Source organism: Crocodylus siamensis, chromosome 11, assembly GCF_052110815.1.
Source record: "Crocodylus siamensis isolate JL-2025a chromosome 11, ASM5211081v1, whole genome shotgun sequence".
Taxonomy (NCBI): Eukaryota; Metazoa; Chordata; order Crocodylia; family Crocodylidae; genus Crocodylus; species Crocodylus siamensis.
This window is the reverse complement of record NC_143405.1, coordinates 15,818,772-15,846,231: the sequence shown is the minus strand read 5'-3', so window position 1 is coordinate 15,846,231 and position 27,460 is coordinate 15,818,772. Positions and strand designations below refer to the sequence as shown.

Sequence of the window (27,460 nt, the reverse complement as noted above, 5' to 3'; positions counted from 1 at the left end):
AGTAGTCAGAAATTATGAAGCCTTTCCTGTGTATGAGACCTTTTACTACCTAAGAATTGTGCCTACCTCCGCAGATGGAAGCCATTTTGTTCTTGCAGTTATTGCAGGTTGTTACTGAGAAAAGGCTCACAGTCATTCTCTCTGAGAGAGATGTATTGTTTTCCTTGCTCTAAATAAAGTAAGATGTTTTGGTCTGAACGTAGACTTACACACATTCATAACGGGAACCTTACTCCTCAGCATTGCGGTGTACCTAAACAAGTGTCTCACTAGTGCATGCTCTTGCTTTATTGGGAGATAATTCCCAGGGATAAGAGGGGTATGTCTTCCTTTCACCCTCACCTCACTAGGAAATGACATATGGTTCTGCATCTGTTTGGAGCACAGTGTTCTCAACCGCATGGAAACAGGATCGCTCTTCTCTGTGTCATAGGCTCCATATATCAAACAGATAGATAGTGGAGATTCCCCTTTCGTTTGAGTAGTTGGGGTCTGTGATTCTGGTGCAGTGTGTGTCCTTTGTAAAAGTGTTTGGTGAACACCATATGCAAAGGCATGGCAATTATAGAGTGTGAATTTGTAATAACTGTTCACTTATTCATATTGTAACTCAGTCTCTCTTTCTGTCTCTTTTTCTCTCCCTCATCTCCCCGCCCCCCTCCCCCTTATCTTAAACAGAATTCTAGCCACTGCTGGGACTGACTTTGACCTACGGACCTTGCGAGCCGTCCGAGTATTGAGACCACTGAAGCTTGTGTCAGGAATCCCAAGTGAGTGTAACGTGTCACTGCAGTGTTATCTTCATTGTCACATTGGCTCCATGGCTTTTGCAGCACTGCATATTTGGTGCTATCACTGTTGAACGATGCATTCGTCCCCCTGCTTCTTGTCACTGGGATGCACTTGTCCTGCATGTTTGGGGCTTCAGTCTCTATTGACTTATGTCTTGTCAGTGGGCATGTCTACACATTCATTAATGCACTGTAGTTACTGCGCATTGTTTAGCACTTGGATAATCATGTACTAAATCAATGGACAGTAACTGGTATTACTGTGCAGTAGCACAGGCACACACCTTTTTAGTGATGCTGCTGCACAGTAGCCTAATAATACTGCACAGTAATCTATTAGCACTGTTTCTGCTGTGATGTGCCACTGTGCAGTATTATTAGGCTACTGCACATTTAGCATCTCATCTAGACACACCCAATTAGAGCCAAAGAGAGTGCCAAGTGCTCCCAGTTGGGAGTGGGACTTTATATGTGAGGTGGTAGGAAGTTATCCCCTGGAATTCTTTGCCTTGGAACTTAATCTGTTCACAAAGGAGCAATGATTTTCCAGATGCCAGGTTTCTTAACCTATAGGCTCCTTAGGGCTAGACTTACCAGGGGAGATCCTTAGTTTGATCCAAATGGAGCTATGATGGTTTACATCAGTTAAGAATCTCGTTCATCTCATGGTTTAGGCTTGCAAGTAAAAAGCAGGTTAAAGCAAAGCCCAGGGAAGGCACAATGAAAAGATAGACAGTGCATAATCAACCTTTTTTCATGAGCAACTCCATATTTCATGTGTGTTAGTCTGAAGTACCCAGATGTTCTGGTATTGGGTTGCAAAGCAATACTTTGCAGGAGACCAAATAGCAATCTTTCTTTATTTGTTGGTTAGCAGAAGATCTCCAGAATGGCAGATTAAATGTCTAAATGTAGAATGAAAGTGGTTTCTGTCCAACATAAGACAGTGAGAAGAAAGTATGTTTCCTTTTTAAAGGGGGTGCTCTTAGCTGTTCACTTGGATTAACTCATTATTAGCAGTGCAGCCCCTTCTGTTCTCAGACAGCTGGCTGAAGTCTCAGCTGTGCAATTTATGGCTGCTTGAACTCCAGAATCCAAGGGAATTTGTAGATCTGATGGGGGATTAGTTTTTTCACCTCTGAATATTCAAGATAGCTGCATCCTTTAAGGAATCAGGGATTATGTCTGCATTTCCCATTCAGAAGGCAGCCCAGAGCTGGGCTTGGGAAAGGATGGCATTTATTTATAAACATGTATTTGTAATTAATAAGTCCTAAGGGAATGCCCTGTTAAGTTCCAACAGTGTTCCTGTCTGCAAAACACAATTTAAACAAACAAGACAGAGAAGGCATGAGAGGGAAAATTTAGAGCTTAAGTGAATTGCCAAAGGTCACCTAGTAAGTCAGTGGCAAAACTGACCTAGTAGGTCAGTAGCAAAATGCTCTGCAGCGGACCCGGAAATGGACCATAAGTGCTTCTGGTCTACTTCTGGGTCCACCGCCAAGTGCGCTGGGGACCCCCTGCGCTCCCATGTGACACTCCATCTGCCCCAGCATCTCAGTGTTCACGAGCTGCGCCTGGTACCTTGAGTTACATAGAAAAAACATATAAAGCTGTGTCTATGGCTGAATTGATGAATCTCTCCAAATCGAATCGCAGGCTTCCAATTCAATTCGGAGAGATTCATGAGTCTCCCGATTCAATTCGGATTTGGAGATTCAGCCACCGAATCGGGCTTAATCTCCTCCAGAGCGAATCAGCGACCGAAGCTTTGCACAGCCCTAATAAACAGTAGAGTCCACTCTTCAGGTATCTGAATCTGGCAACTTTCACTTGCATGAACACCCACAAAAAAATAAAAATAAGTAAATTAGCCATGACACCCTATAACCCTAAGGAAGGCAAGGTCACAAATTTGCACACTTCCTACAGGAGAATTCACCCTCCTCTACAAATTAGACATCTCCATGTAGAGAACTCAGCACAAGGTTACGCACTGTGTGAGTCCAATATAAGCTTTAATGGGAATAAAGTGGCACATAAACCTTACACATTGCCCTTTGCACAGGGTGAATTTCATCATACTCTAACCAAAATTCAACATATTCCATTTACCATTGTAAGGTGTCACTCACTTTTCAAGACTGATTACGTGGGGGAGGTGGAATTTCCCACTGTGATGATATTTCTGGTATAAAGAGACTGTTGGATTTTCCTCCATGTGTATTGCCTTTTGGCAAGCTTTATTTAAACAAATGTTTGTGAATATCTTCAAACCAGAGAGCGTATCCTTTCTGCTAGAATCAAACTTTGGTCAGTGTCCTAATTGTATAATAAGGTGGCGCTGTAGATTAAAAGCCTAACATAGTTCTGCTAGACATTTTAAATGCTGCTATGGAATCTAAGAGCTCTGTGATTATGCCCTCCACCCTCAATACAAATGACTTAGTCATTTACAAATGTGCTGCACACTTTTCTAATATTCTCTCCACCTCTCTCTGTTATTTTCAAAATAGATAAACGTTCTCCAGTGCTCATCTGTCTTGACCCGAGTTACATTTTACAAGGGAGTGGCACAATGACATTCTTTTATTCCCAGAATGGGCCCCATAGCCAAGATGGCTTTAAGCACTTGGTTATCACTACATTGTTTTTGTTATGCATGCCTGCATAAATTTATCTGAGACCTCTACCCCTTGAGCTTCTCCTATCTCTCATATTTTAATTGAAACTGAATTTTAGTGCTGATGAAAAGACTTAGATTGACAGCCCTGGAGGTGGGTGTTTCCTGTTTACCCACAAGTTGGGTACAGCATGGGTAATGGCACTGCTGCCTTTCTGTATGTCAGTTCACCAATGGGTCAAACTGTTGCCCTGCAATAAAGTCAGAGGATTAGTTTTCTGTCCATGAAACATTCCATTCTTGGCCTTTCTGGGAAATAAGAATCACAAATTAGTTGTGGTTGTAGGAGATACCTTTTTGTGTTTGCGCACATTCTCCGGTGATTGGCCTGGCACCATCAACACACTTCATGTATACTACTGAAAAATCTTTAGGATTGATTTTGCTCCTACTGAAGTCAATGGAACCTAGATCAGATTTTTAATCTCTTCTGGGTCTGAAGGAGTTCAGAATCACTGACTTGGAAGAAAGAGGCATTGTAGGACTTTTATCAGTCCTGAACATTTTTTTAAAGCCCAGACTCTGCCACCTTCCAAAATGTCCATTGGTTTGTTTCCAGTCATGCCTCCTACAACAGTTTTCTCTTTTCAACAGGTTTACAGGTTGTCCTCAAGTCCATCATGAAGGCTATGGTGCCCTTGCTTCAGATCGGGCTGCTTCTATTCTTTGCTATTGTGATGTTCGCCATTATCGGACTGGAGTTCTACATGGGGAAGTTTCATAAAACATGCTTCTCCAATGAGACAGGTGAGATTAGGTTCTCTTGCTCAGCGATGTTTGATCTATTAATTTCGTATGCACATGTACATAAATACGTACTGGGCAATGGATTCTCATCTTACTTATGCCTCTAGCTCTAACTTTGTTGACTTGGATGGATTTGCTTCCAAGTTGCACTAGGGTGATGTAACGAGGCTCAGGCCCTCAGTTCTCATGCCCATCAGTTTTATGTCATAAATGTTGACTCCACTTCTTGGCTGCTAGGTGCAATAACTATTTTGTTTCAAGGTGTGATGAAATCCTATTCTAGCCTCCTCCTTACTCTGGGGAGGAGTACACATCTTGCTGTAAAGTAGATGTGTTCAAAGGCCACCTAGCAACACTGTTTGCTCTAAGGTTATTCTGTGATACATCGCTATCCTGTACCCTTCCCCAAGCCTACTCTCTGTAATCAATAAAGTTCTCCATTGTACCAAGAGTGGTGAACTGGCTAGGAGAGGGGTGTACCTACATGTCCCCTGCTCTGGCTGACTAAGGAAGGCTACTTTTTGTGCTTCAGACTAAAGAAAGCACTCCAAGTTTTCACAGTGGGTAGAGCACCCTCAAGGTCTGCACGGCCTGAGTACCCCAGGAAGCACAGGGCTGAAGACCGACCAGAATCCCTGGGTGGTGGCAGTGGTGATCGCGGGCTTGCAGGTGTGCTCCAGGAAGGGGGTTAGCCAGATGTGATGCACCTCAGGGAGGCACCTGGAGCTTGATAGGTGGTTGGGCACAGTGAGGTGTGTGGCTCGGTGCAGGAGCACCCCCTACTGGTCACCACACAAGGAGGCTTGAATGTTGATGAGCAGCTGTTTACTTGTGAAATTCCTGTAAAGTTGTTGGGGCAAGCCACTGGGATAACAGAGAGGGCTATACCTTACTGTAATGAGGTGTTGGTAATTACAGCACCAACTCTGGGCATCCACTTAGGGCATCTGAATGGCAGCTGTTGCTGCTGTCAACAACTCAGCTACTGCTACTGCCACAGCTGGCCTGGCCCCTGCCTCCATGCTGCCATTGCTGTTGCCCAGGACACATACCCTGGTTGTTATGTCTCTGCAGGATTAAATATTATGAGAACGGAAGTCAGGAGTGAAAGATCTTACAAATGGAGAGATCAGAGCAGTGATGGTACTTCAAGAAAGGGAGGCCAAGAGCATGGCCATGGAGGTGGGTAGGAAAGACGTCCAGAGATAGTGAAAAGGAAGAATAGAAAAGAAGCTGTGTGAGAATTATTTTGATGTGATGATTGAAATCACCAGGGACAGGGAGAAAAACAGGGACAGGGAGAAATCAAAGTCACAGAGGAAGAAGGTCCAGAGAGATGTTTTATAACAGCCACCTGTCTGAGGAAGAGTAAAGAGAGGGACTGGAGAATAAGCAGTCCATTATAGAGGAGTAGGATATGGTAAGCTAGAGAAAGGAGATGCCCCTTCACATCATATGTGTAAAGGGAAAGGAGAAGCCTAGCAAAAGAAAGCCAGTGGCAATTGCATGCAGTTTGGGAAAAGTGTAACAGAGGCTGGTGGAATAATGGCAGGGATTGCCTAAGTGCAGTCTTGAACAGCATCATTTCTTCTAAAGCAACGTGATGGTGCCCGTTGGGTGCTGTATTAGCGTTTATAGTATGTAGAACGTATGCAGTGCTGTGTGCGCTGTACTAGGAGGAATGCTCACAGCCAACACCAGGAAATATATGTGCATGCCGACCCTCCCTGCTGCTGCACTGCTTCCATAATTCCCCAGGGTAGCTCTGCTATTACATACAGTATGCTCAGCAACACAGCAGGTGTGTTTAGAGAGAGAGTTCTAGCAGTGTGTTAATAAAAGACCTGATAACAGATAAGGATAAAGAAATGTCGCAACCAGGAAATTGGAAATTGTATACTGCAGTGTTAACTGACATGTGTCTGCCTGCAGATGAGTTGCAACCCCAGAAAATAGATATGGAGAGCATCAATGCCTAAAGATCCTTAACTAAAGACAAGGTGCGATTTCAGAACAGCTGCTTTTTCGCTATGATTTTCATTAAAAAGAGTAGGCAGTTCTTTCCACTGGATTCTTGTTTGTAATATTTCTATTTAAAGTAGAAGCACGTTGTAGCGGGTGCTGTAGAAACACTGAGTTAGGAATAGTGCTTCTCATGCCAGAGTTTGAAATCTAACACAGAACACAGTCTATTGCAAATGTTGGGTTTTCAGGGATTATTATTAACAGTCATTTATGCAAACAGTATTAAAAGTCCAACCAGATCAATTCTCTGGGGTATCCTTTGTACTGTCTTTTAAAAAACACGCTACAATAATATAACACATTAAGTTTATACAGGGCTTTGCAAATGTGGGGTGAGAGTTTTCTTATCTCAGGGATTAGTGTGTATGATAAATAAGAAACGGCACAATGGTTGAGCTAAGAAAGTGTGTGGAGATATGAGGAAAGCAAAAGGATTCCTGGAAGAAATGGATTTTGACAGGGGATTTGTAGGAAGGGAGAGGGCTGTTTGAACTCGGTGGAACTCTATTCTGTCTTCCTAGCATGACGGGGTCACGGGCGAAGACTGAGGCTCTTTGGAGCCCTCCTGGGGTGTTTGGTGGAATCTTAATATACGCCAAGTTGATGGTGATATGACTGATGGATCTGTAGGGTAAGCAGCACAGTTTATTCATATATTTTCCTGGAGGGAAGCAAGGACAGCACCAGAGTGTTGCTCATAATCTCCGTAAAGCTTCATACTTACTGGCATAGGAAGATGTCTCTGTTAAAGGGAGCCACCCAGCTTTCTGCTCAGCAGTTAATGCATTCATTTTCTGATAAATTATAGAAATTGCTTCCACCCAGTTTCCTCTCCTCCCTCCTCCACTCTCTCCCTCCACTAAGAAACAGAGTCATGGTATTTCTGAAAAGGCAGTGGGCGAGGTTTCCTGGATCTGGAATCCCTTGTGTGAGGGAAAGCAAAGCATCCTGCTAATCTAATCAACCTAGCCTTTTAAACCTAAGTACCCATAATCTCAAAAGAGGTGCATTAACAAGTCCAAGTCCATTTGTTCAATGCATTGACTTCACTGTAGAAATATGAACCCCTTCAAGGAGATACTTCCCTGCAAACAGCAGCAGGGTTGTGGTTCCTGGGCAAGGAAGGAGATTCAGGATTGGCTTTGTTTTGAATCCCCAAAATGCTGCTGTGTCTTGGGATTCTTATAGAAGCTGAGGGTTGAATAGCGGTGATTCAGGAAGGTGTTCCAGGTGAGGCTGGTGGGATCTGAATGGAAGTGTCCCAGCTAAAGTTGCCACAGTATTAACAATCTGGCTGTAGAGAGGAGAGCAATCATTAAAAGCAATAACGAGGGGGCGGGGGTTTGTTTTTTCTCTTCTCCTTCACCTTCCCAAATATATGGTGAAAGTTTGTGAAGGGACTTCTCAATTTGGCACTGTAGGCTCTTCTGCACTTGCAGAAGCTGCTTTTTGTTTTGATGAAAAAGAAGGCAAAAATATGAGACAAATCTATGCCTTGGTGTGCATTTTTCAGTGAATATAAGATTTACTTTCCCCTCCTCCTGTCCTCAGTGCTTTTATGTTTTGCTGACACTGAAAATTATTTTTATGCACAGCCATTTGCACACATCTCATCCTCCCTTCCCCACTTACTAAGCACAGGTGCAATGAAACCATCTTGAGAAAGGAAGTCACTGCAGCCATTTCTTAATTTTTCTTGCAGCAACATCTCTCCTTTAAAAATATGCACTGGAGATTTCAAGCTAGTTCTGCTCTCTATTCCAGCAGAATAAAAAATCCAGGATAACACCAGTGAGTTATTCTGTATTGGGATTTGCATCACTGAAGGTGGAAGCAGACATTGCCTGATGTCTCATTTGTGTCTCCATAAACCTTTTTATGGTGGCACAAATGGTGAGCAAATAGACATAGCTACCCTTTGTCATACCACATCAAAGGGAAGTCAGCGGCACAACAAAAGATGGTAATAGATTCTGCTGCTTTATTGTGGCCATTGTCTGTTATAACTGTGGCCAAACAGTACAAGTATCTTGAGTTACTTGCACACCCCCTCTACCCTGAGCACGTACTTTGGGGCCACTCAAGACCCCAGAACCTGCCCTCTTTCCCTGCTTATAGAAAGGCACCCTTGGGAATTATGGGGTGCCTCTCCTCTGTAAGTGGGGAAGGTGGGGTTCCCCATTCACGCAGAGCCATCTTCTGCAATTGCAGGGAGTGGGTCTGACTGGGCAGGGAAAAGCTCAGTCCGAACTGAGTCCCTCAAACTCCCACACTGGATCCACCTCTCTGCTTGCAGGTCCACACAGGGAAATCCCCGCAGAAGGATTTCCCAGGCTGACCTGCAAATGCAGAGGGGGTGCAGCAACCGGAGACAGCTTTTCCAGCCTGAGGTCTCTGACTTCATATTTGTGTAGACTGATTGCCTGTCAGTTCAAGTTACCAGTAAGTGTGTCAGCAAGTAGTCTGCATGTGCCACAAACCTTTTTTTTGGTTACCTGTATCTTGAAACAGGCATTTATGGTATGGCCAGACTAACATTAACAGAAATAATACCTAGCTTGAGTTACATAGCAGCCCCCGTTATGCTTGTAAAGCACCTAGCACAGAGAGCCACGCAGAGAGCCCCTGATCTGCAATGGGACTTCTATGTACTACTCCAATACAAGTAATAACCATGATTTTATCACCTCCATTTGTACCATTAAACAAACAGCAAGTGGAGTGGCTAATATCAGTTCCTTCACCTGACCTTATTTTTCTGCAGGCACTTAAAGATTCTTTGTTTCTCGTGTTTCCTGGTTACATGCTAATAAATGCATTTAGTAATAGGTATGTATTGCATTTGGAATGGATTATCTGGTAACAAAAGGCCAGACCTCAGAAAGCACACTCTTTGAAAGTACCCCTGGAGTATAGACCTCAGGGGCTTTTTTTGTGTTATTTTTGTGGGCTTGACTCACTGAGTCACAGAAGCCATAGCAACCCATACAGGAACCTAAGAAATGTAGTGTATGCTAAGGGGTTGGGAAAAGACTGGGTACACAGACATTATTGTACAGTATCACAGAGCCAGGCTGACAGTCTTGTTTTTCCCTGCATGATTCTTTCTAGGCGTTATTATTACTAGGCCTGTGCGAAGCAGCTAGTATTTGCTTTGGATTTGGCTGTCTCGGGGGACAGTGATTCGATTCAGTGATTTGAATCATTCCCGAATCGATTCGGCTGAATCTGATTCAGAGATTTGGCTGCTGCCGAATCTGAATCTCCGAATCAGCCAGGCCCATCCCCACCCCCAGCCCGGCAATGGCTGCCCTGCCTGCCCCAGCATCTGGCTTTTTGGGAAAAAAAGCCCCGACTCGCTGGGTGCTGCTGGACAGGGGGGATCCCTGCTGCCCCATGCTGCATTTGAGGGATCTCCATGAGCCCCCCAGCCCCCACATGGGTGCCCTGCTGGTGCCAGCTCCAGCCCTTTAAGACCCACCCCCCCCCAAGAAAACCCCGCACTTACTGTTCCTGCCAGCGGGGAGTGATCCCCGCTGCCCCCCACTGCCATGCACCATGTGGGGGGGCTCTGCATGAGCCCCCTGAAGTCCCGAGGCCGGTGCAGGAGTGGTGGGTCCCAGGGCTTTTCTCCATTTTTTTTTGTTTGTTTCTTAAAGGGCTGGAGCTGGCCCAGGCGGGGCAGCTGTGGAGGGGCTGGGGGAATGATGGGGGGTTAGAGGGGTCCCTATGCAGTGTGGGGCAGTGCGGGGCAGCGGGAATTGCCCCTGTGCCCAGCAGCACCCTGTGAGCACCAGGGCTTTTCTTTAAAGGGCCGGCAGCTGGGGCGGGCAGGGGGAAGGGTTGGGGGGCTGGCAGGGGTTCCCCCATGGTCCCCTCCCCCAGCCCCTGCCCCTAGTACTTTCCAGCTTCGAGTCCAGCTGCAGCTCCTTGCTGCATCCACCGGGGACTGCCTGAATCATCAAAGCTCTGAATCTTTTCCGAAGATTCGGAGAGCTTTGAATTGATTCGGACCTTTTAATTGGTCCCCTGATTTGATTCTAATTCAGAGATTCAGCCACCATATCGGGCCGAATCTCCTCCACATCAAATCGCCACCTGAAGCTTCACACAGCCCTAATTATTACCCATTATTTTTAGCACTGATTTTTTTTCGCCTTAGCTAATTTGGAAGCCTTGTCTCATTTACACTAAAGCCTCATTACAGTGTATCACTGTAAGCTCCCTTTGCACTGGCACAGTGCTGTAAAGGGAGCTTAGGGTATGAACAGACATTTGTCCCTTCACCAGTTGGGCCTGCGTTTGTCCTGGAACAGAAAAGTCACAGGATTGGTATGTACATACATCACCTTCCAGTCAGGGTTTAGTGAGTGGCTGAATAAACTGCTGCTTTTCTGCCATTGATCCAGTGTTGTAATCCTGGGACATCTGTTCAGATACTTTTTGTTTTGTCACATTAGTGAATTTTATCCTGCAACCCTTTTTGGGGTCTGTACAGGGACAATGGAAATAAGTGTATGAAACATCATAATTTGTCCTGGGAGATGATGAATCCTCTTGAGACAAATACGATGTCTCTTCATAGCCTTAGTATAAATGAGAATGTAGCCCAATGCACTTAGTGCACCTATACATGAGCTGGAATTCCAGCCAATCAGAGAAGACTTCGTTAATCAAGTATGCTGAAGCGTGGCAATTGCTGTGCTCCAGCAGCATCCTGCGTCTTGTGTATCAGTGTCCCCATCCTTAAAAACGGCAGTGGGGACGCTTGAACTCGAGCTCATTCAATGAGCTTTAGTTCAAGTGCCCCCACTGCCATTTTTAAAGTGTAGGGATGCTGATACAGGAGATGTGGCAGTGCTTTAGTTAGAGCAGCTCTCAGAGCCACTCTAATTAAAGCATGGCCCCCTCCACCCCTGGAGCACATGTAAAGTGCCTTTATTTACTTGGATTTCCAAAACCTCTCTGCTGATTGCAATACGAACCACCAATTTATTAACAGGGTATCTGCAACGAGCGTGAAAATGAAGAGGAATATGGACCTAAAGAGACTTTAGTTGTCGGTTGGAGTGGAGGAGGTTTGACTATCCATCTGGCAAGTGCTTAGTTGCTCTTTGCTCAGTCAGGAGAACAAATGGCTATTTCTGATCTTGCTGAGATGCAGCTTAATGAGACCTCACTCATCCTGAGTTTTGATACATCCACTGAGGTTTTCACCAGTGGTAAAAGCCTTTAGTTTTGCCTTCAATGGGACTGGAAGTCACTGACTGTAGGATGCAAGCTAGTGTGTTTCTTATCAAGATAGTTTTACAAGTGAATTAAGTGCTGGTCTGTACTATAGTCATAACTGAGGATATGTCTGTCAGTTGTTAATTATTTGTTGCATGTGTGTGGTGGCACCTAGGGGTTGGGGCCATATTGAGCCTGGCACTATACAAAGATGTATCAAAGAGACTCTAATTCAAAACCGTATAGTCCATTATGGGAATGTCTACCTTGCAGAAAAAATGTGTTCCAGCTAGGGTGGCCATCAGAGAGGGCAATCAGGTTGTCCTCTGTCCTCTATTGATATGAAACCAGACTCTATTTTCTCAAAGAGAAAAATAGAGGACATAAAGGCGTCGGGTTTCGTATCAATAGAGGATGGAGTAGCAGAAAACCGGAATGCCCTCTATGATGGCCACCCTAGTTCCAGTCCAGATGTCCCTCTAACACAGCCCGCCCACTCTTTTCCTCTTGCATGCTCTAAACCCAGAAATTCACTGCCGGGGATGTTCTGGGATTGTTCCCAGTGGCTGTTCTTGGGCACTCTGGAGACTCAGGTCATGAGAGTGGCCGCAGAGGGAAGTCCTGGAGAGGACTGATTAGTGCATTTCTAAGTTTGGTGCATGTGAATGGGTGTGCTCAGGGGTGTCTCAGCTGCTGCCATGGTGTTGACTTGTGCTGTGCAGTCAGAGGCTGCCAACTGGGGACACAAAACCCTGTTTTGATGAGAGAAGTAACAGTGATCAAGGTGTGCTGGTATACTCTTCTCTCTCCAAAGTGTCCCTTGGGGGCAGCTGTTAAATCCCTTTCCTCAAGGGCTCAGTTTAATATATCCCCAGCAGATACCATGTGCAGCAGTTCAACATTGCCCTTTTGCTGCAGTGAGCTCTCTAAACTGGGGACCAGTGCAAGGCTTACTGAGGGCCCTGAGCACCACTGCCTTTTAACCCACAGGTGAGCATGCTTTTTTAAGTGAGCTATGCACACAGTGGTGTCAGGAGGCTCTGGTTTGTAAGCTGAAGTCACAGGCTTCAATTATACACTCTATTCAAACAGGGGTATAATGCCTGGCCACAGCAGAAATTAAAGCTGTCCAAGAACAGTTCTATCGTAAACCATTGGCAACGAACCAGTCCCATAGCTGTGACACAATAGGCCTACTATGGTAGTATTAATATAAATGTTTAGCACTTATCCCTATTATGACATGTCCGTGACTCAGATCCAATGGGTTTTGATTCCATGGCCTTTCCATTTTATGCCACTCGTTGCCCTGCAGGCTGTGGTATTAGGGCACAGCGTGGGGCTCTGCAGTACTCTGAATGAAACGCTGGCTATTAATGCTGCAGAATGGATTGATCAGTTGTGGCCTCAGACGCTGCACTAAAACTGTTGTAAGCTCTGCGGCTTGGTTGCTAAGGACCTGATTATTATTTACGGCTGACTACAACCCTCTTCATGCCATCGTGGCAGTGCGAAGGGGCCTCAGGTGGATATAATCTGAAGTTAAATGTGGAGCAACATAAAAGCTTTCTACATGTAAATCATAAAGAGGCACTTGGTGCCCTTGGGCCAGTGCAGAAACAACTCAGTGACACCCACCTGCTTGGAAGTCTTTGGTTGATAACTGTTTCTGCCCACCCTCTTTTGCATAGGTGAGGAGGTGGGAGATTTCCCCTGTGGAGAGGAGCTTCCGGCCAGGCAATGTGAGAGTGGAAGCACATGCAGGAAGTACTGGCAAGGCCCCAACTATGGAATCACCAACTTTGACAATATCCTGTTTTCCGTGTTAACTGTCTTCCAGTGTATCACCATGGAAGGCTGGACTGACATCCTCTACAACGTGAGTGAAACAGTCCTATCTGTCGAGAGTTGTTTGCATGATGGGTGACTTGTATTCTTTTATGTCACTGCAGGGGGGAGGGAGGGAAGCAGGGGTGCTGTAGAAGACTAGAGACAATGAGAAATTTGTTAGTGGTTTCATTCTTCCTAAGAGAGGACTGAATTCTGGCCTGTGCTGAAAACAAAAAAAGCTGATTGATGTTTTTTTCTGTTGATCTTCATCCACCCAAGTTTCTTCAAGGTTGTTGTCACCTTCTTCTGGGAGGCCCTGTGAGGATTGTATCCGTAGAACATTTTTTTAATGGTAGTAATCTGCTTTAGGACTTGAAAATAATCCTGGTCCGAAGGTCTTTGGTCTTTTGAGGCAATAACTTCACGTTACTAACATGTGCGTCAGTGACTTAATACAACATGATGATGCTGGATCAAAATGCTGTCAACGTATGCTGCAGTGTGTTGATATGCTTTTGTGCAGGGTAGTTACAAACTCTGTTTTGAGCCCACTGTTGGGCCTGTGTGGCAAACTTATGCTCAGGAACATGATCTTCAAGGCATCCTCCTGTTTTAAGTGGATGCCTAAACTGGAACTTGTGCAGCCACATCTAGATTAACTAGCACTACCTAGCACTACTGAGTGACCATGCCAATTAGTCTGCCCTGGCACCACACCAACATGGCTACATTGCTTCTGGTCTAGGAGTTAGCCTATTGGAGCAGTGCAGCATGCTTGAGGGCACTGCTCTGGATCATTATACATTTATCTTATACAGGACACATTTTATGAAAGGTCTGAAGTAGAGCAGCTTCAGCAGGAAAGAGCTCATGTTGGTCTGCAAACCCAGCCCAGAAAAATGGGGTAAATATTTGGACAGCTTTTGCAGCCCCCACAAAACTCAGTGCTGCTATAGCAACTTTTCCATGCAGTACCTGAGCCACTTGTTGAAGCCTAACTCAGGTATACGGTCTGCAGTTCTATCTGCAGCTGCGGCATGAACACACCGAAAGGTGTTTTCTATTCAAATAAGAGTAGCCATGACAAGGAGCACACCAGTGAGAAGTTTCTTGCATGCTGTGAGTAGCATTATGAAGGACAAAGATGAAATCTTTGTGACTTAAAGCTACTCAAGCTTTGTGACAACAACTGTCACGTGTTACAGGATCTGGAATGTTTCATTGCCTATTATGCAGTGGAACTTATACATAAAGGAAAGAGTCAGACACTTACATTTGCTAGGCATTGTTGACATGAGCTTGCTGCTGCCAGTAGCCACTAAGACTTCTGTTGTGTTCAGGTCTATACATTCAGCCATTTCATTATCAGCTGAATATCCCTACCCCCTTTACAGCCCGGGAAGCATGTTTATATGGCAGCAAAGCAATGTGATCAAGCACAGTCACATCTAAGGCATAATTCTACTGTATTTAAAATCATCACATCTGGTTTATTCTGTTCTTTCTTTGTCATGTAAATCCTCTAATAGTTACAGGACTATTTAGAGAGGTGGTTGACCATGTTAGTCTGAAGTCATACAGAAGGTAGGACAGGGTGGCACCTTAGAGTGCAGGCAGAAGTGACAACTTCCACCTGATCTGGCCATGGAAAGCAGCTTATAGCTGTGAGCAAACACAAGGGCATGTCTGCAAACAGCTTTAAAAATGGCCAATTGGGTGAAAACCAGACCCTTCATGGCATGAGGTATCAGATAGAGATTTTACAATATGTAATGTCTTTTGTAACTTATATCTGTGGAGCTCCCAGCATGTTGCTGCTTTTAGAATGGGAGGGGGGACAGGGAGCAGAGGGAGTGCAGTCTGAGAGTTTTTCAGCACTCCCTGGAGGGTGGGGTGAGTGTAGAAGAGATCCCCCTCAAGGTGGGGGGGGGGCTCCAATTCACCCACCCGACCCTTCAGTACCAGCTGGAGAGCTTTCCCTCCTCCCATTCTGAAAACAGCCAGCACCGACAGAGAGCCCTGGGTGCTGCTCTGGGACCCTGGCTGCCGGCCCACAGCTAGATTCCCCTCTTCCCCTGGAACCAACAGTGAACTTCTGTTTGGTCTGGGGCAACGGTGTAACTCAGAACGCTTTGCAAAAATCATTCTGAGTTACAGCTAGGAGCTGCACTTCTGGCTGCACCCTGGGGCCGTGTGTAGACAAAATGAGAGGCGTGTTTGCACGACACTTTAAAGTGGCCTCACTGCTTTTGCACTGCTTTAATGGTGTTGGTGTTTGCACGCCTCGGTGGTGCATTGCGCATTCCAGCTGGTGTAGGAAATTCGGCAGTGTAGTATGTCTTAAATGACTTGGGGGGGCCAGCAAACTAAAACTCCTTCGAGGAGTTTTAGTTTGCTGCCCCTACAGCCGCAGAGTAAAGCACTGGGCTCTGTGTAGCTCCACGGCTCTGCAGGAAGCCCTGCAGACAGCCTGACAGCAGCCCAGGAAAGCAGCTCCACCCAAGAAAAGCAGCAAGCCTGATTGTTTTTGTTTCCCTGTCCTTGAGCCTTCCTGCCTGCCTGAGCTGCATGGGGCCCAGTGCTTCCCACCCCAGCTGCAGTGCACCCCTGGGACCGCCAGAGCCAGGTGCCTGTGGGTGGGTGCCGCCTGGGGGCATTGCAGCTGCTGTGGAGGGAAGCACCAGCCCCTCCCCCTGCAGCACAGGGACCGCTCCGCCCACCGGCAGCTCACCCTCCCCACCCTTCCCCTCCCCTCCCCACCGGAGGGGCAGGTAAGTCAGCAGGGTGTGTGTATGACACGGACATTTAATCATCCCTAAATTGAAGTGGTGTTTTTTAAAAGTAGTGTAGGCGGGCTCCCCAGGGCAGGTGATTGTCTCTGATATGTCCTCTATTGGAGGTCTATATTGAGCAGATTCTTTTTGGTGTTGCGTGGTGGAACCGGAGCTTGTTCCATCCACTCCATGCATTGACCTGGTATTACTGTGCTTCCAGGACCGGTGCAAAAAAAAAAAAAAAAACAGGAAAAAAAAAAAGTTTTTTTTAAAACCAACCGTTTTAACTTAGTGCCCCTGTTTTGTCTACACACGCTGTTAGAGATGAATTAGTTCAGGGAGTCATGAGCTTGCATAGGCAACAACCTACATCTTCAGATGCTATGATTAGACTAGCCATTTCCACTTGACCATTCATAGCATGATGTAGGTTGCTACCTATGAAAGCTCTTGCCTCTTTGAATTAGTCTGTAAAGTACAACCCTGCCTTATTTTCTGTGTAAGCATTTTGAGTGACAGCAAGAAGTTGCAGCTGCATTGTGAAGGTAAGGCCCCACTTAGTTGTTACATTCCCCAGCTACTCCCTCTCCTTCCAGCACATTACCATTCCCCTCAGACTCACTGAATGCTCCTGAACCTTCTCTCCACAACCAGAATCATAGGGAAAGCCCATTAGGCTACTGGTTATGATTGATTAATCAATAAATAGCATATTAGATCAGCTTCTCCCTGCCTGCCTTTTGTCTTGTGTGCAAAGAGCAGAGCTGGCTATTGGAGGAATTGATTCAGGATTACTTTGAAAGTTATTAGGATACCATTTTTAAAATGTCCATTGCCCTAATTGGACACAGATACATCGATCAGCTGCACTGAAGACTGAATGTACTAATACTAAGCCTCAGCTGATTATCTCCAGTAAAGGCATAGATGGAGGTGAATCTCACCAGCACCTATGCAATTCTAGGCATGACCTCAAATCTAGCATGTGTTTCTCCAGCTGTTAGGGTGCCATCCCTGAAGGCCCCTCCCGTATAGACATTTTAAAATTACAGGTCTGTTTCTTTCCCCCTTCTACCCCCTTTCTAATTGTTCTTATTAAGACTAGGTAGGAATGTAAGCCTGCCATCCTGTCCTATTTCTGATCTGTTTCTTAGCATTCATTATATGAGGTCCATTTGCCTAAAGCAGGACTGCTGATGCCTAAAGTTAGATCACAACAGTCACCTAGCTATCTAGAGTCAAGCAGAATGAGGTTTCCCACTCCTGTCTTTGGTTCATCGCCCATTTCCTTCAGACATTCCTCTTACTCACCAGGAAGATGTGTTCTTCACAGAGTAACAGCCAACACAGGGAATGAATGGGAGGGAGAAGAGAAGGGAAGATCTATCCCATGTACCTCCTTGACCTTTTGACAGATGCAATTATTTATTATTTCACAGTTTCTTCTTCTTCCTCTTGGTTTGTCCAATAGCCAGGACAGATTTGTATTATTAAAAACATACAAATGACTTTATGCACATCAGAACAAATGCTTAGTGATGAATTTGTTAGTTCTTATCCTTAAACTAGCAAAAGCATGACTAGTCTCCAACCTACCAAACTAATCTTAGATTTTGCTGCCTGCACTGGCTGGTTCCAAATGCAGAGATGATGCAGAAAGATATTGTAATTTGTATTTAAAAGCACATTAAAAGGCAGGTATCAGGGCACTGTACTCAAGGCGGCCTCAAAGGTTGGGAACAGACAGTGCCATAGCAGTGAAGTTTGGAGCCTGCAGCAGCAGCCTGCCCCTGCCCCATGCACAGATCTGGGGGGCACGTGCCCCCCCATGCTTGCCCAGGAGTACATACAGCAGCAGGAGCTGCCCTTCCCTTGTCCCTATGCCCTGCCCCCATTGAGCTGCCCAGGGCAGTCGCCCTGCTTGCCTCTCCTTGCTACAGCACTGGGAACAGAGCTGGGAATAGAACCAGTATAGTTCTGTGCTCAGCCCAGTAGACCCAGCTACCTCTGTGGCAGAGCCCAAAGTCAGAATTAAACTCATGTTTCCTGTGCGCCAGTCTCCTGCAAAATACTGAATTGGGCTAACTGTTTTCCTCTAATTTCTCAATGACTGGTAAGCATTTACAACATGTACTTCTACAGGGAACCCCCACTTAGCGCTCTTAATTGGTTCCAGAAAAACTGAGCGCTAAGCAAAACCACACTAAGTGACACACATTTCCCCATAGAAATGAATGTAAATATAGGTAACTGGTTACCACCGCTTCTTCCCACCACTTTTCGCCGCCGCCTTTTCCCATTAGCCCGCTGGCTGCTGCAATCCCACGTGCCACCCCAGGCCTGCATCCCTGCTGCTTCACCCTGGGCCTCCACCAGCCCTGGCCCTGGGCACCAACGCAGGCCCTGTGCTAATGCCTGTCCCCCCACCAGGCGCTTCTTACCACCACTGCCTCTCCCCACGCACCCGCCAGTCCCACATGCCAGCCTGGGCACCAGCACTCCTGCTGCCCCACTTTGGGCTTGGGCGCCTGCCAGCCCTGGCCCCAAGCCCTGCACTCTTGGTGCCCCACCCTGGGTGCAGGCCCCCGCTGGCCCTGGGCACCAGCGCAGGCCCCGCACTCCTCCCGATCTCTGCTGCTTCAGCCGGTGAACTCAGGTGGTGGATGTTCACATGTGGCCAGGAGCAGGGGGGTTTGCCGCATCCCTGCTATGTGCCCAGCCAGCTGTAAACCCCACCCTGCTCCCGGCCAGCTGCAAAACTGCGCCCCACCGCCATGGGATGCTCCATCGCCCCACCAGTCTGTATTCAGCAGCCGTGCCTGGCTTCTCCTCACCCCCCCATGCTCATGCCTGCCCACCACTCGCTGCCACTCACTGCATTTGCTGCTGCCGCTGCCACCACTGCTTCTCCACGCTTTCCTGCCAAAACTCACTGATTCCACTGAGTGCTATAGTGAAACTCGCTGAGCGCTCCGTGAAACCATTTATCAATTTTAAATGAGGTATAGCGAAATAGCACTAATTGAAACCACGTTAAGCGGGGGCTGCCTGTGTATTATGTGCAGACTTTAAGCAGCTGAGTGAAAATCTACTCCTTCCCTGGAGAAACTGATTTATTCCTCATGGATCTCTTCTAGGCACTGGTACTGACTGGTCGTTTGGGGCACTCTGCCTGGGTCGGGGGTTTATGTCCATAGAGCAAATGGGTCTAGATCAGGATGTTAAGAAGGTTGAACAAATACTCCTAGAAGTCCTACATTGTGTCTTGTTCTGCTGTCTCTGTGTGAATCTGCCCGTCTCTGCATGCATATTTCTCACCTTAACCAAATCATGGACCTGCCTAATTAATATTTACCAAACACTATGAAATCCTTAAATGGGGAATTCCAGGGAGGCTTAAGGTATGATGATGGTTTGATTAGAAGAAAAGGCTGATGCTTCCTATGCTATTAGCTGCATGGGATCCAGGAAGCCTGCTTTTCTCCCTATATCTGTGATCTGTGCTGTCCCTATATCTTTGCCTTTGTTTGGGTTGTGTCTGTCCCCTGCCACATTTAGGATTTACTTGGGCTGGGAAGTTTTTTCTTTTCTTACTGTCACTACTTGCTATTAAAATGGTCAATCCTAGAGTGGGAGTTGTTGGTGGAACAGAAACAGTATTGCAGTGTCAGGCAATCTTGGACTCGAAGAAAATAAGGGAAAGGTTGAGGTTGCAAAGCTCTTGGAGAACTGTTCATATTTTTCTGGTATGGTTATTGTTACTGGGCTTTGCTGGGGGGGGTGTCACCAGGAAGAATTAGTGGTTTTTTTTCAGCGTAGATCATTGTTGGAGTTGCTCATAAATCCAGGAGAGCAAGAGCTCCCAACCTGGCAGTTCATGGCTATCAGATGCAGCTTTGGGGTGCCAATATTGACTGTTTCAGTTGTCAGGTCTTAGGCTTTGGTGTTGAGATTTTGCTGTGTACCTTAACCCTGAGGCTCTTGGCTGTGTGTTATCGGTGTTTCACAGAGGTGCTGAGTATATGGGGCCTGAGGGCCTTGGCCCCTCTTGGGAAGAAGGCTATCACCTGACATGCTTAAAACTTTCCACATGTCCATCATCTTAGGGCCCCTATGGCAAAAATTAAAAGTTGGCACCTATGGTTCCTCTGGGCTAGTTGGACAGATGAGCTTGAGGTGCAGCACTGGGATATGAAGTTGAAGTTTCCCAAACTTGTTTCATATTTGACTCATTGCAAACCTCCCCAGCGTTCAGGAAAGAGCGAGCTTGTGATTTGTTCCCTAGGTTGGGCTTGGCTCTTTAACAAGGAACTGTTTAGTAGTAGCAGCCTTTTCCTATAGATTATTTAATCAATTCTAGAGCTGCCTTTAGATGTGATATGTATGTGACCTTCCCATTGGTTAGAATAATGCAGCAGGCAGCAGAAAGGGCTTTGCAATAGATAAGAGAATTTGGAAACCGTTCTACCCCTTGGCATCTCCCCCCCGTGATAATAAATTAAGGAGTTACAAAGGCAAGGAAATCTCATGTTTTCACAGAGTTCACAAACCTCCCTCCCATTTGGCTTTGCTCATCTGCTGTTTAGGCTTTTGCGGGAGTTTCCCGTTAATTGGAGCCTATGAAAGCTTTCTAGCAAGACTTTATCTGGAAAGTGATTTATGCCCAAGGCAAAGAGATTAAAGCATCAGTCAGGTAAAATGCTTCAAGAATAAGTTAGGGGAAGCTCATTCCTGAAACAGTAGCACAATAACATCAGGGTAATTGCTCTAAACATGCACTCCTGCATGTGGCAAACTCATCCTTGCCGCTTGCATCCAGCCAGAAAGGTGATGTAAGTATGAAGAGTAACAGGTGATTTAAACATTGTCCCCATCTCTTTTATACAGGGCAAGGGGAAGCATCCTTTCCCTTTAGATGGAGTGCAGTTTCTCTCAAAAAAGACCAAGGCTACAGCACAATTTGAGAACCTGATTTAAAACATAGTTCGATCCCATCTTCAGTATCACGTTTGAAACGTGTCAGCAAACTGACGTGTCGTAAATGCTTTCCCGGCATGGTACAGCGAGTTTTCATGTGCAGTAGCCACCTTTTTTTTCTTTATGACCAGTTGAACAAAAGGTTCTGAAATCTTTTGCTGTTGTGACGTGGGGAGGTCACATAATGGAAAAGGTTAAGCACAACTGCGAAGAGCATTGCACTGTTGAAGACCCTACAGAGATTCCCAGGTTACCTGCTAGGGGCTCTAGCTACCCACTCAGCCAGGGAGCTTGTGTTGAAGCATATGTTACGTTGTGTTAGATAAATTTGAAGCTAGTGTGGATATACCTCTTCTCTGATTGCAGTGCAGGCATTGGGTTTGTACACAGTAGTAACTTTATTCAGTGAGTTGCCCACTGCAGGGGGGGAAAGGAACGCATTGTGCCCTGGACTGGGGAAGTTATAAGCCCTTTTTGTACATCAGAGATGTCTCCAAGTAATATACTGTGCATAGGATCTAGCACCTCAGCACTCAACATGCGCCATTGAATTGGAGTGAACTTGGGAAACAACAGCAGTGATTAAGCAGCTGGAGGGACTGACTGAAGAAGGATTAAAAGAACTTTACTGCATATAGCTTGACTAAATGATTGCTATGGGGGATTAGGAAAACCACCAAGAAGTGTTTATAATAGTTTACATAGCTCTTTTCATCCTGAAGTGCATTGCAGATTATATATAGGACACAGCATACAGCAGCTCTGAAGTGTAGCCTCCTGTGGGGTAGAAATTGATAATCACCTAGTAAACTATTAGGGAAGGGGAGTTTTGGACAAGGACATTTGGAGAAAATACCTACCTTTTCTAACTGTTCTTTAGGATGTTTAGAATTGATTATTACAATTATTTATTAAAAATGGGTGGGGTTGTATTGAAAGAGTGTCTGTTAGCTCTACTCAGACATCAGAACACAATAGTGCCAGGTGCAGTACTTAAAAAAAAAAAAAAGAAAGAAAGAAAAAAAAGACAGACCCTGTCCCAAAGAACATACGATATGAGCATAAGGCAAGAGACATGCTCATATACAGGCTGGTGGATGGGGGAGAACAAGGTAACAATGGGGTAGTACTCATTAGGATTGCCAGTGGTCTCTGCACACTAACAGCCTAGCTGATCTCAAGTTTTTTATAGTTATAATGGCAAAGGACAATTTTAAGGAGGGTTTAGAGGGAAGACAGCAAGGATGTTTATGGAGAGCTGCTCCCAGAAGGAAGGGGTAGAAAGGGTTGATGCGCTGTGAACTGTTCTGTGAATCTCATGCATAGTGAGCTCCCTGGGACTAACATGAGGTCCCGAGGATCCAGGCTTTGAGCACAAATGTCTCTGTTGAGGGTTAGGAATCAGCAGGACCTGGGCCCGCTTGTGTGTTCTTAGGCAACTCTTGTCGCTGCTCTGTCTCTGTTTCCTCATCTGTAAAGTAGAGATAAGAACAGCACTGCCTCTCAAGAGTGTTGTGTGGCCTAATTAGTGAATGCCTAGTGCTCTGAATAGGCTAAGTATTATTACACTGTGTCTGTCACCTTGACATGTAAGTATGTGCTATTTGACATCAATCCCTTTTCTCTATGTTGGAAAAATGAAAATAGTGAGAGGAAAGAACTGTTTCAGGGAGGTCCAAGGGACTGTAAATAAGGGAAAGTGTGGGTAAAAGAAAAACAGTTTGAATATCAGAAAACAGCCTGAGCAGGGAAGGCAATAGACTAGAAGTCTCCTAGGATGTGGAGTAGCATGTTTGCACTGCAGCTTACATGGATAAACCTATAAAAGCTATCACTAGCTTGGGTTTTGCCAGCATTAACATGGCACTAACTGTACTAGCATGTGCTCAGCTTCTCAGGCCAGTTTTGTAACTCCTGCTGGGTTTTCTACTGCCAGGGTTATGCTGCTAGCAGTACTAGGGGGTGGCTAGTTGAAAGTTAACTTGAGAACATTTACATGTTTCTTCTGAGTACATCTGAGAAAATGTGTTTTCTCTGTTACTAGTATTCAGTGGATATTCTGTTGCTCTGAACTAAGGCTAACCTAGCAGGCTAATAGATATGTTTCTGTGATTGAAAAAAGTAAGAATTGACCCAGAACTTGATCCAAACCTGAAAGTAACTTTTCCTGAGGTTTAGGACAGCTTTTGATTAACTTGGCATTTTTCTTGCCTCCCATATCTTTGAATTTTTTGATTGAAATGGAAGTGGGAGAGCAAAAACATGATGGAAAAATATTCTTCTGTTTTAAGCCTAACCAGAAAGAAGGTCTTCGGGGAGAGATGCTGTTCTTGTGAGATGTTAGATGCAGTTATATCGGAGACTTGCCTTCCACTCTTTAGAATCATGAGTCCTAGAGTCTGGGGGTGTTGCTGGGATATTTGTCAGGAAGGATTTGAGTATGACTGACACAGGCTGGATGACCCAGGAGATTTTTATCTGAGAGAAGAAAAACTGCCCTCAAAGGAAAGTGTAGGCGGAATGCAGCTTAACATGGAGCAGACAGGAGAAGGGAAATAAATTATGTATGTAATACAAAGCTATATATCCCTCAGGCTCAGAGATTCAGAATAAGGGTTTCATCATTGCTTAATGGCTGTTTGGTGAGACTCAGTCTTGCATGGACCACTGTTACACACTTATTTAGGCATCACTTAAGTCCTCCATTTGGAGCTTAAAGGTGACGTAAGTGTCTTTTTTTGCTGATCTTTTATACAGGGATGTATTTCATCCTGAAGTTCTCTCTTTGGCCCTGCTTCTGTCTTGGGTCCTACTTTTCTTTAGCTACAGAAGGAGCCAGCAAACCCCCTGGGATTCTGAGAAAGTGGCTTTGACATCACAGTTCTCTTGTAACACACCTATAATACCACCGTCTGCTGTCCATTAGATGCAATTTTAACCTCCAGAGTGCATGAAAGCACAAATCCATAACTGTTAGATGCTGACCTGGGCATTGACTACATGAGGCTTCATTTACACTGATATTTATGTCTGCCTGAAGCTGGTTGCCTGCAGTGACTGGCTGAAGGGATTTATGATGGGTTCAATATCTTGCACTTGTGTGTGTGTGGGGGGGAGGGGCTCTGCTTGTTCTACATTAACATACTGAGAAATAAAACTGTTTAGCCAGCAGAAGTATAGACAGTCAAAGAAGGAAAAAATATCACTTTGCAAAAGGGCTGCTTTGTATAAAGTCAGCAAGAATAAGTAGTAAAGGTTTATTTACTCTGAGTCCCCAGTACATTTTGAAGGGTTTTTAAATTTGTTTTTAAAGCTACATTCTCTGTTCTGTCCCATAGGCAGAGTTTGCTCCATGTGAAAGCAGGGTACCATGAATCAAGGTTGAGGAGGACAGTAGAACTCACACAATGAGCCAGGGAACCAGTGTTTTGGAAGTACTCTCTTTGGGACACTGCTGGCCCTGAGTGTTTGGTGGCTGGTCCACCATAGAACCTGCGGCCACTCAAGTGCAACACAGGCATTGTGCAGGGTAAAAGTATATAGATGCCTTGCCCATCTGAAGGTATGCTGATGATGTGCTGGGTAATCTGAACCTTCACTGCTTCCTTGGGAGTCTGAGACATAGCACAATTCATGCTGCCAGGACCTAGAGAATGGGCTGAGGTGTTGGATATTTAGGCCTATCCTGTTGGAGACCTAATGATGCAGTATGTCTTAGGAATTAAGTGGAGAGGACAAAGTTTCAGAATAGTAGAGGAGCTAAAAATTGTGTCCTCAGGATATTTAAAGGATCCCCAACCTGGTGGCAGGGTACAGTTGCAAAGGCAAGGAGAGTGAGCAAGAGTAATCTGTGTTTTGATGAACTCCCCTCTCTTCCATTATCTGAGGGGAAGATTTCTTAGGCCTAACTTATTGCGACTGTGAGGTTGGATTTATTATATTAAATTACTGAATGCCAAGAGTCATGGAAGAGAAAAGAATGGTGGAAAACACAGCAGTTGTATTAACAACCATTGCAATGAACGCTGGAGGTCATGAATGTATTGCATATGCCAAAGGCTGATGGCTGAATACCAGTGTGTGCCCTCCATAGCCTATGTTGGAGAGAGATGGCCTGTGTTGATAATACCCTTCTCTTTTTCTCTAGTTTACAGGCATGACAAGTCAGCTGAATGCCTGGGGCAGCTGAGATGCATGGAGGCAGCAGTGACTTCCAGCTGCTGCTGGTGTGATTGTGTGGTTGTAGTGACAGCTGTTATTTTTTTCCCCCCCTCCTCAAGTCAGAGCCTGAGGCTGCTGCCCAAGTCACCCTGCTGCCATTACACTGTTCTAATGCAGCCAAAAATGTAACAGCCTTCTCCGCCCTTAAAATTATTGATATCAAATATCATCCTCTATTTGATTAGGGAGACTTTCATTTGTTAAAGAGAAGCAGACATCACACACACAGGCACACAAAGGCAATGGCTCCCAGCCATTGCCACCTATGGTGGAAAGCTTTTGGATTCTGTAACCTTAGACAACAGCGTGTTCAAACCACACAGCAAAAGGAGTCACTGCTGCCAAAAACAGAGCTGGATTGTTACTGGGCAGTGGATGGAGACTGCAGTGGTACACAGTGACCGCATCTCTCTCGTTCATGGTGCACGTTTGCATGTGGCACATGTTAACCCTTTCCTGCTTTCCTTATGCTTCCAAATGAGCAACCACTTACAGTAAAATGGGGTGGTAAAGGAAGGACTAGGAGAGAAGATGCAAAAACCTAGCACTGCTTTGAGTGTGACATTAGAAAGGTGGTGAAAAGTTGTAGAAGAAGGAGAAAGCCTTTTTTCTGTTACCATGAGTGGTTGTACTTGTATGTCAGTGCTCATGCAGAGTTGCCACTGTGGGATCTTCAGTAGGTTTGACTGAGGAATCACACGGGTGAGCAAGGCAGCTGAGCAGAAAGATGATGAGTGACCCAAACTTTTGCCTAACATACAAGATGCAACCTTCTGCCTGTAGTACTGAAAGGTGTGAAATTTGTCCCAATAAAAGGAATGGCATGTGCATCACTTATGTCTCATATGATGGTTCAGAGATGGTTCATATGAACCATCTCATATGAACCATAAGTGCTTTTGAGGTTTTGTGCTGCCTTCAGGTATGACTTTCACTCAAACCTTCTCTCCCTTGTCCTTGACTTCTCCCACGATGTCACAATAAACATTTTGCTTCTGAGTGGCAGCTCAGACTATCATTGTATAGACAGCTAAACCTTTTAAATCAAGCGGTATTTAGATATTTCCTAGTATTTATCAAAGATGGTCCATTTGATGCTCTGGGCACCTTTTACAATCTTTTGAAAACACATTTATGAAGAAATGGACCTGCCAGTTTCCTCAAAATCAAATCAAATAACTCAGTGACAATATAAATAGATCAAAATGAACTAACTGCCTCGAAAATTCCCCACTACATTTCGTACCCTTATTACTCTGCTCTCCCCTTCTGCGGGAAAAAGGAGAAAACAGTGCATCTTCCAGGATGCATTGAATTCCAGCAGCTTTGAGTTGTTACAGCCTTAAATAGGGGAAGGCTATAATAGCAAAAGAACAAAATTCTTTAGTCTTTTAGTGCACATTGTCCCACTTTTTAATTTTTAGCAAAAAGAAATCATTAATCATGTCATAAAAGGAAGAAGCGCACTTTTTTTTTTTCTCCAGGAATTTAATTGCCAGAACATCTTTATAGAAAGTGGGAATAACAACCTTGTTAATTATGGTCAGTGGTTTGGTATAGAAACTGTTGTGCATCTGCTTATTCCACAGTAGAATTTCTGCATGCAGTGGGTTTGATTTTTTTTCCCCCCCCCTGTGACATGTGATGATAAGAATAGCAAGTGATTAACAAAATATAGGGATAGAAATAACAGAAGCGGGCTTTGTTTCATGAGGTTATGAGCATGACCAGTCTAAATTGTGATGCTTTTATTCAGTTCCTCTGGTGGCAAAAATCTGATTGGCATTCAGTGAAGTTTTGACTGAGTATGAATAGCATTGCATTTTGCAGCTGGCTCATTATTGTACTTTGATACTAAGGTGATAGGCCTTTAGAAATACCTGTGATACATACATAGTTGCTAGAAATAAAAGCCAGTCAAGCATATATAATACAGCTCTATTACTGGTTGCTCTATCTATTGCATGGCTTCTGTTTTAGCTAAGGTCAAACACTGCTACTGGTTATTTGGATGATTAATATTAATCATTCAGAATCACTTTGAGATCCAACCACCACAAACTAGCATCACAAAATTTACCTGTTTATTTAAACTTTTCTGGGGGCATCAGTGGGGGGAAAAAACCCTCTGACAAGTTGTGAAATTGATGTTCAACTTAAGAATCATGTGTGAAGTAATGAGC

The 27,460-nt window shown here is 45.0% G+C and overlaps 1 protein-coding gene across 2 annotated transcripts in view; it reads left to right on the top strand.

Moving 5' to 3' along the window:
- Positions 1-27,460, top strand: part of CACNA1B (calcium voltage-gated channel subunit alpha1 B) — a 470,294-nt gene that overhangs the window by 182,982 nt on the left and 259,852 nt on the right. For both annotated transcript variants that reach the window (XM_090021362.1, XM_090021361.1), the window contains 3 exons: positions 679-770; positions 4,069-4,221; positions 13,167-13,354. In XM_090021362.1, the coding sequence (XP_089877488.1) occupies positions 679-770; positions 4,069-4,221; positions 13,167-13,354 (433 nt within the window). The remainder of the gene's footprint in view (positions 1-678; positions 771-4,068; positions 4,222-13,166; positions 13,355-27,460) is intronic.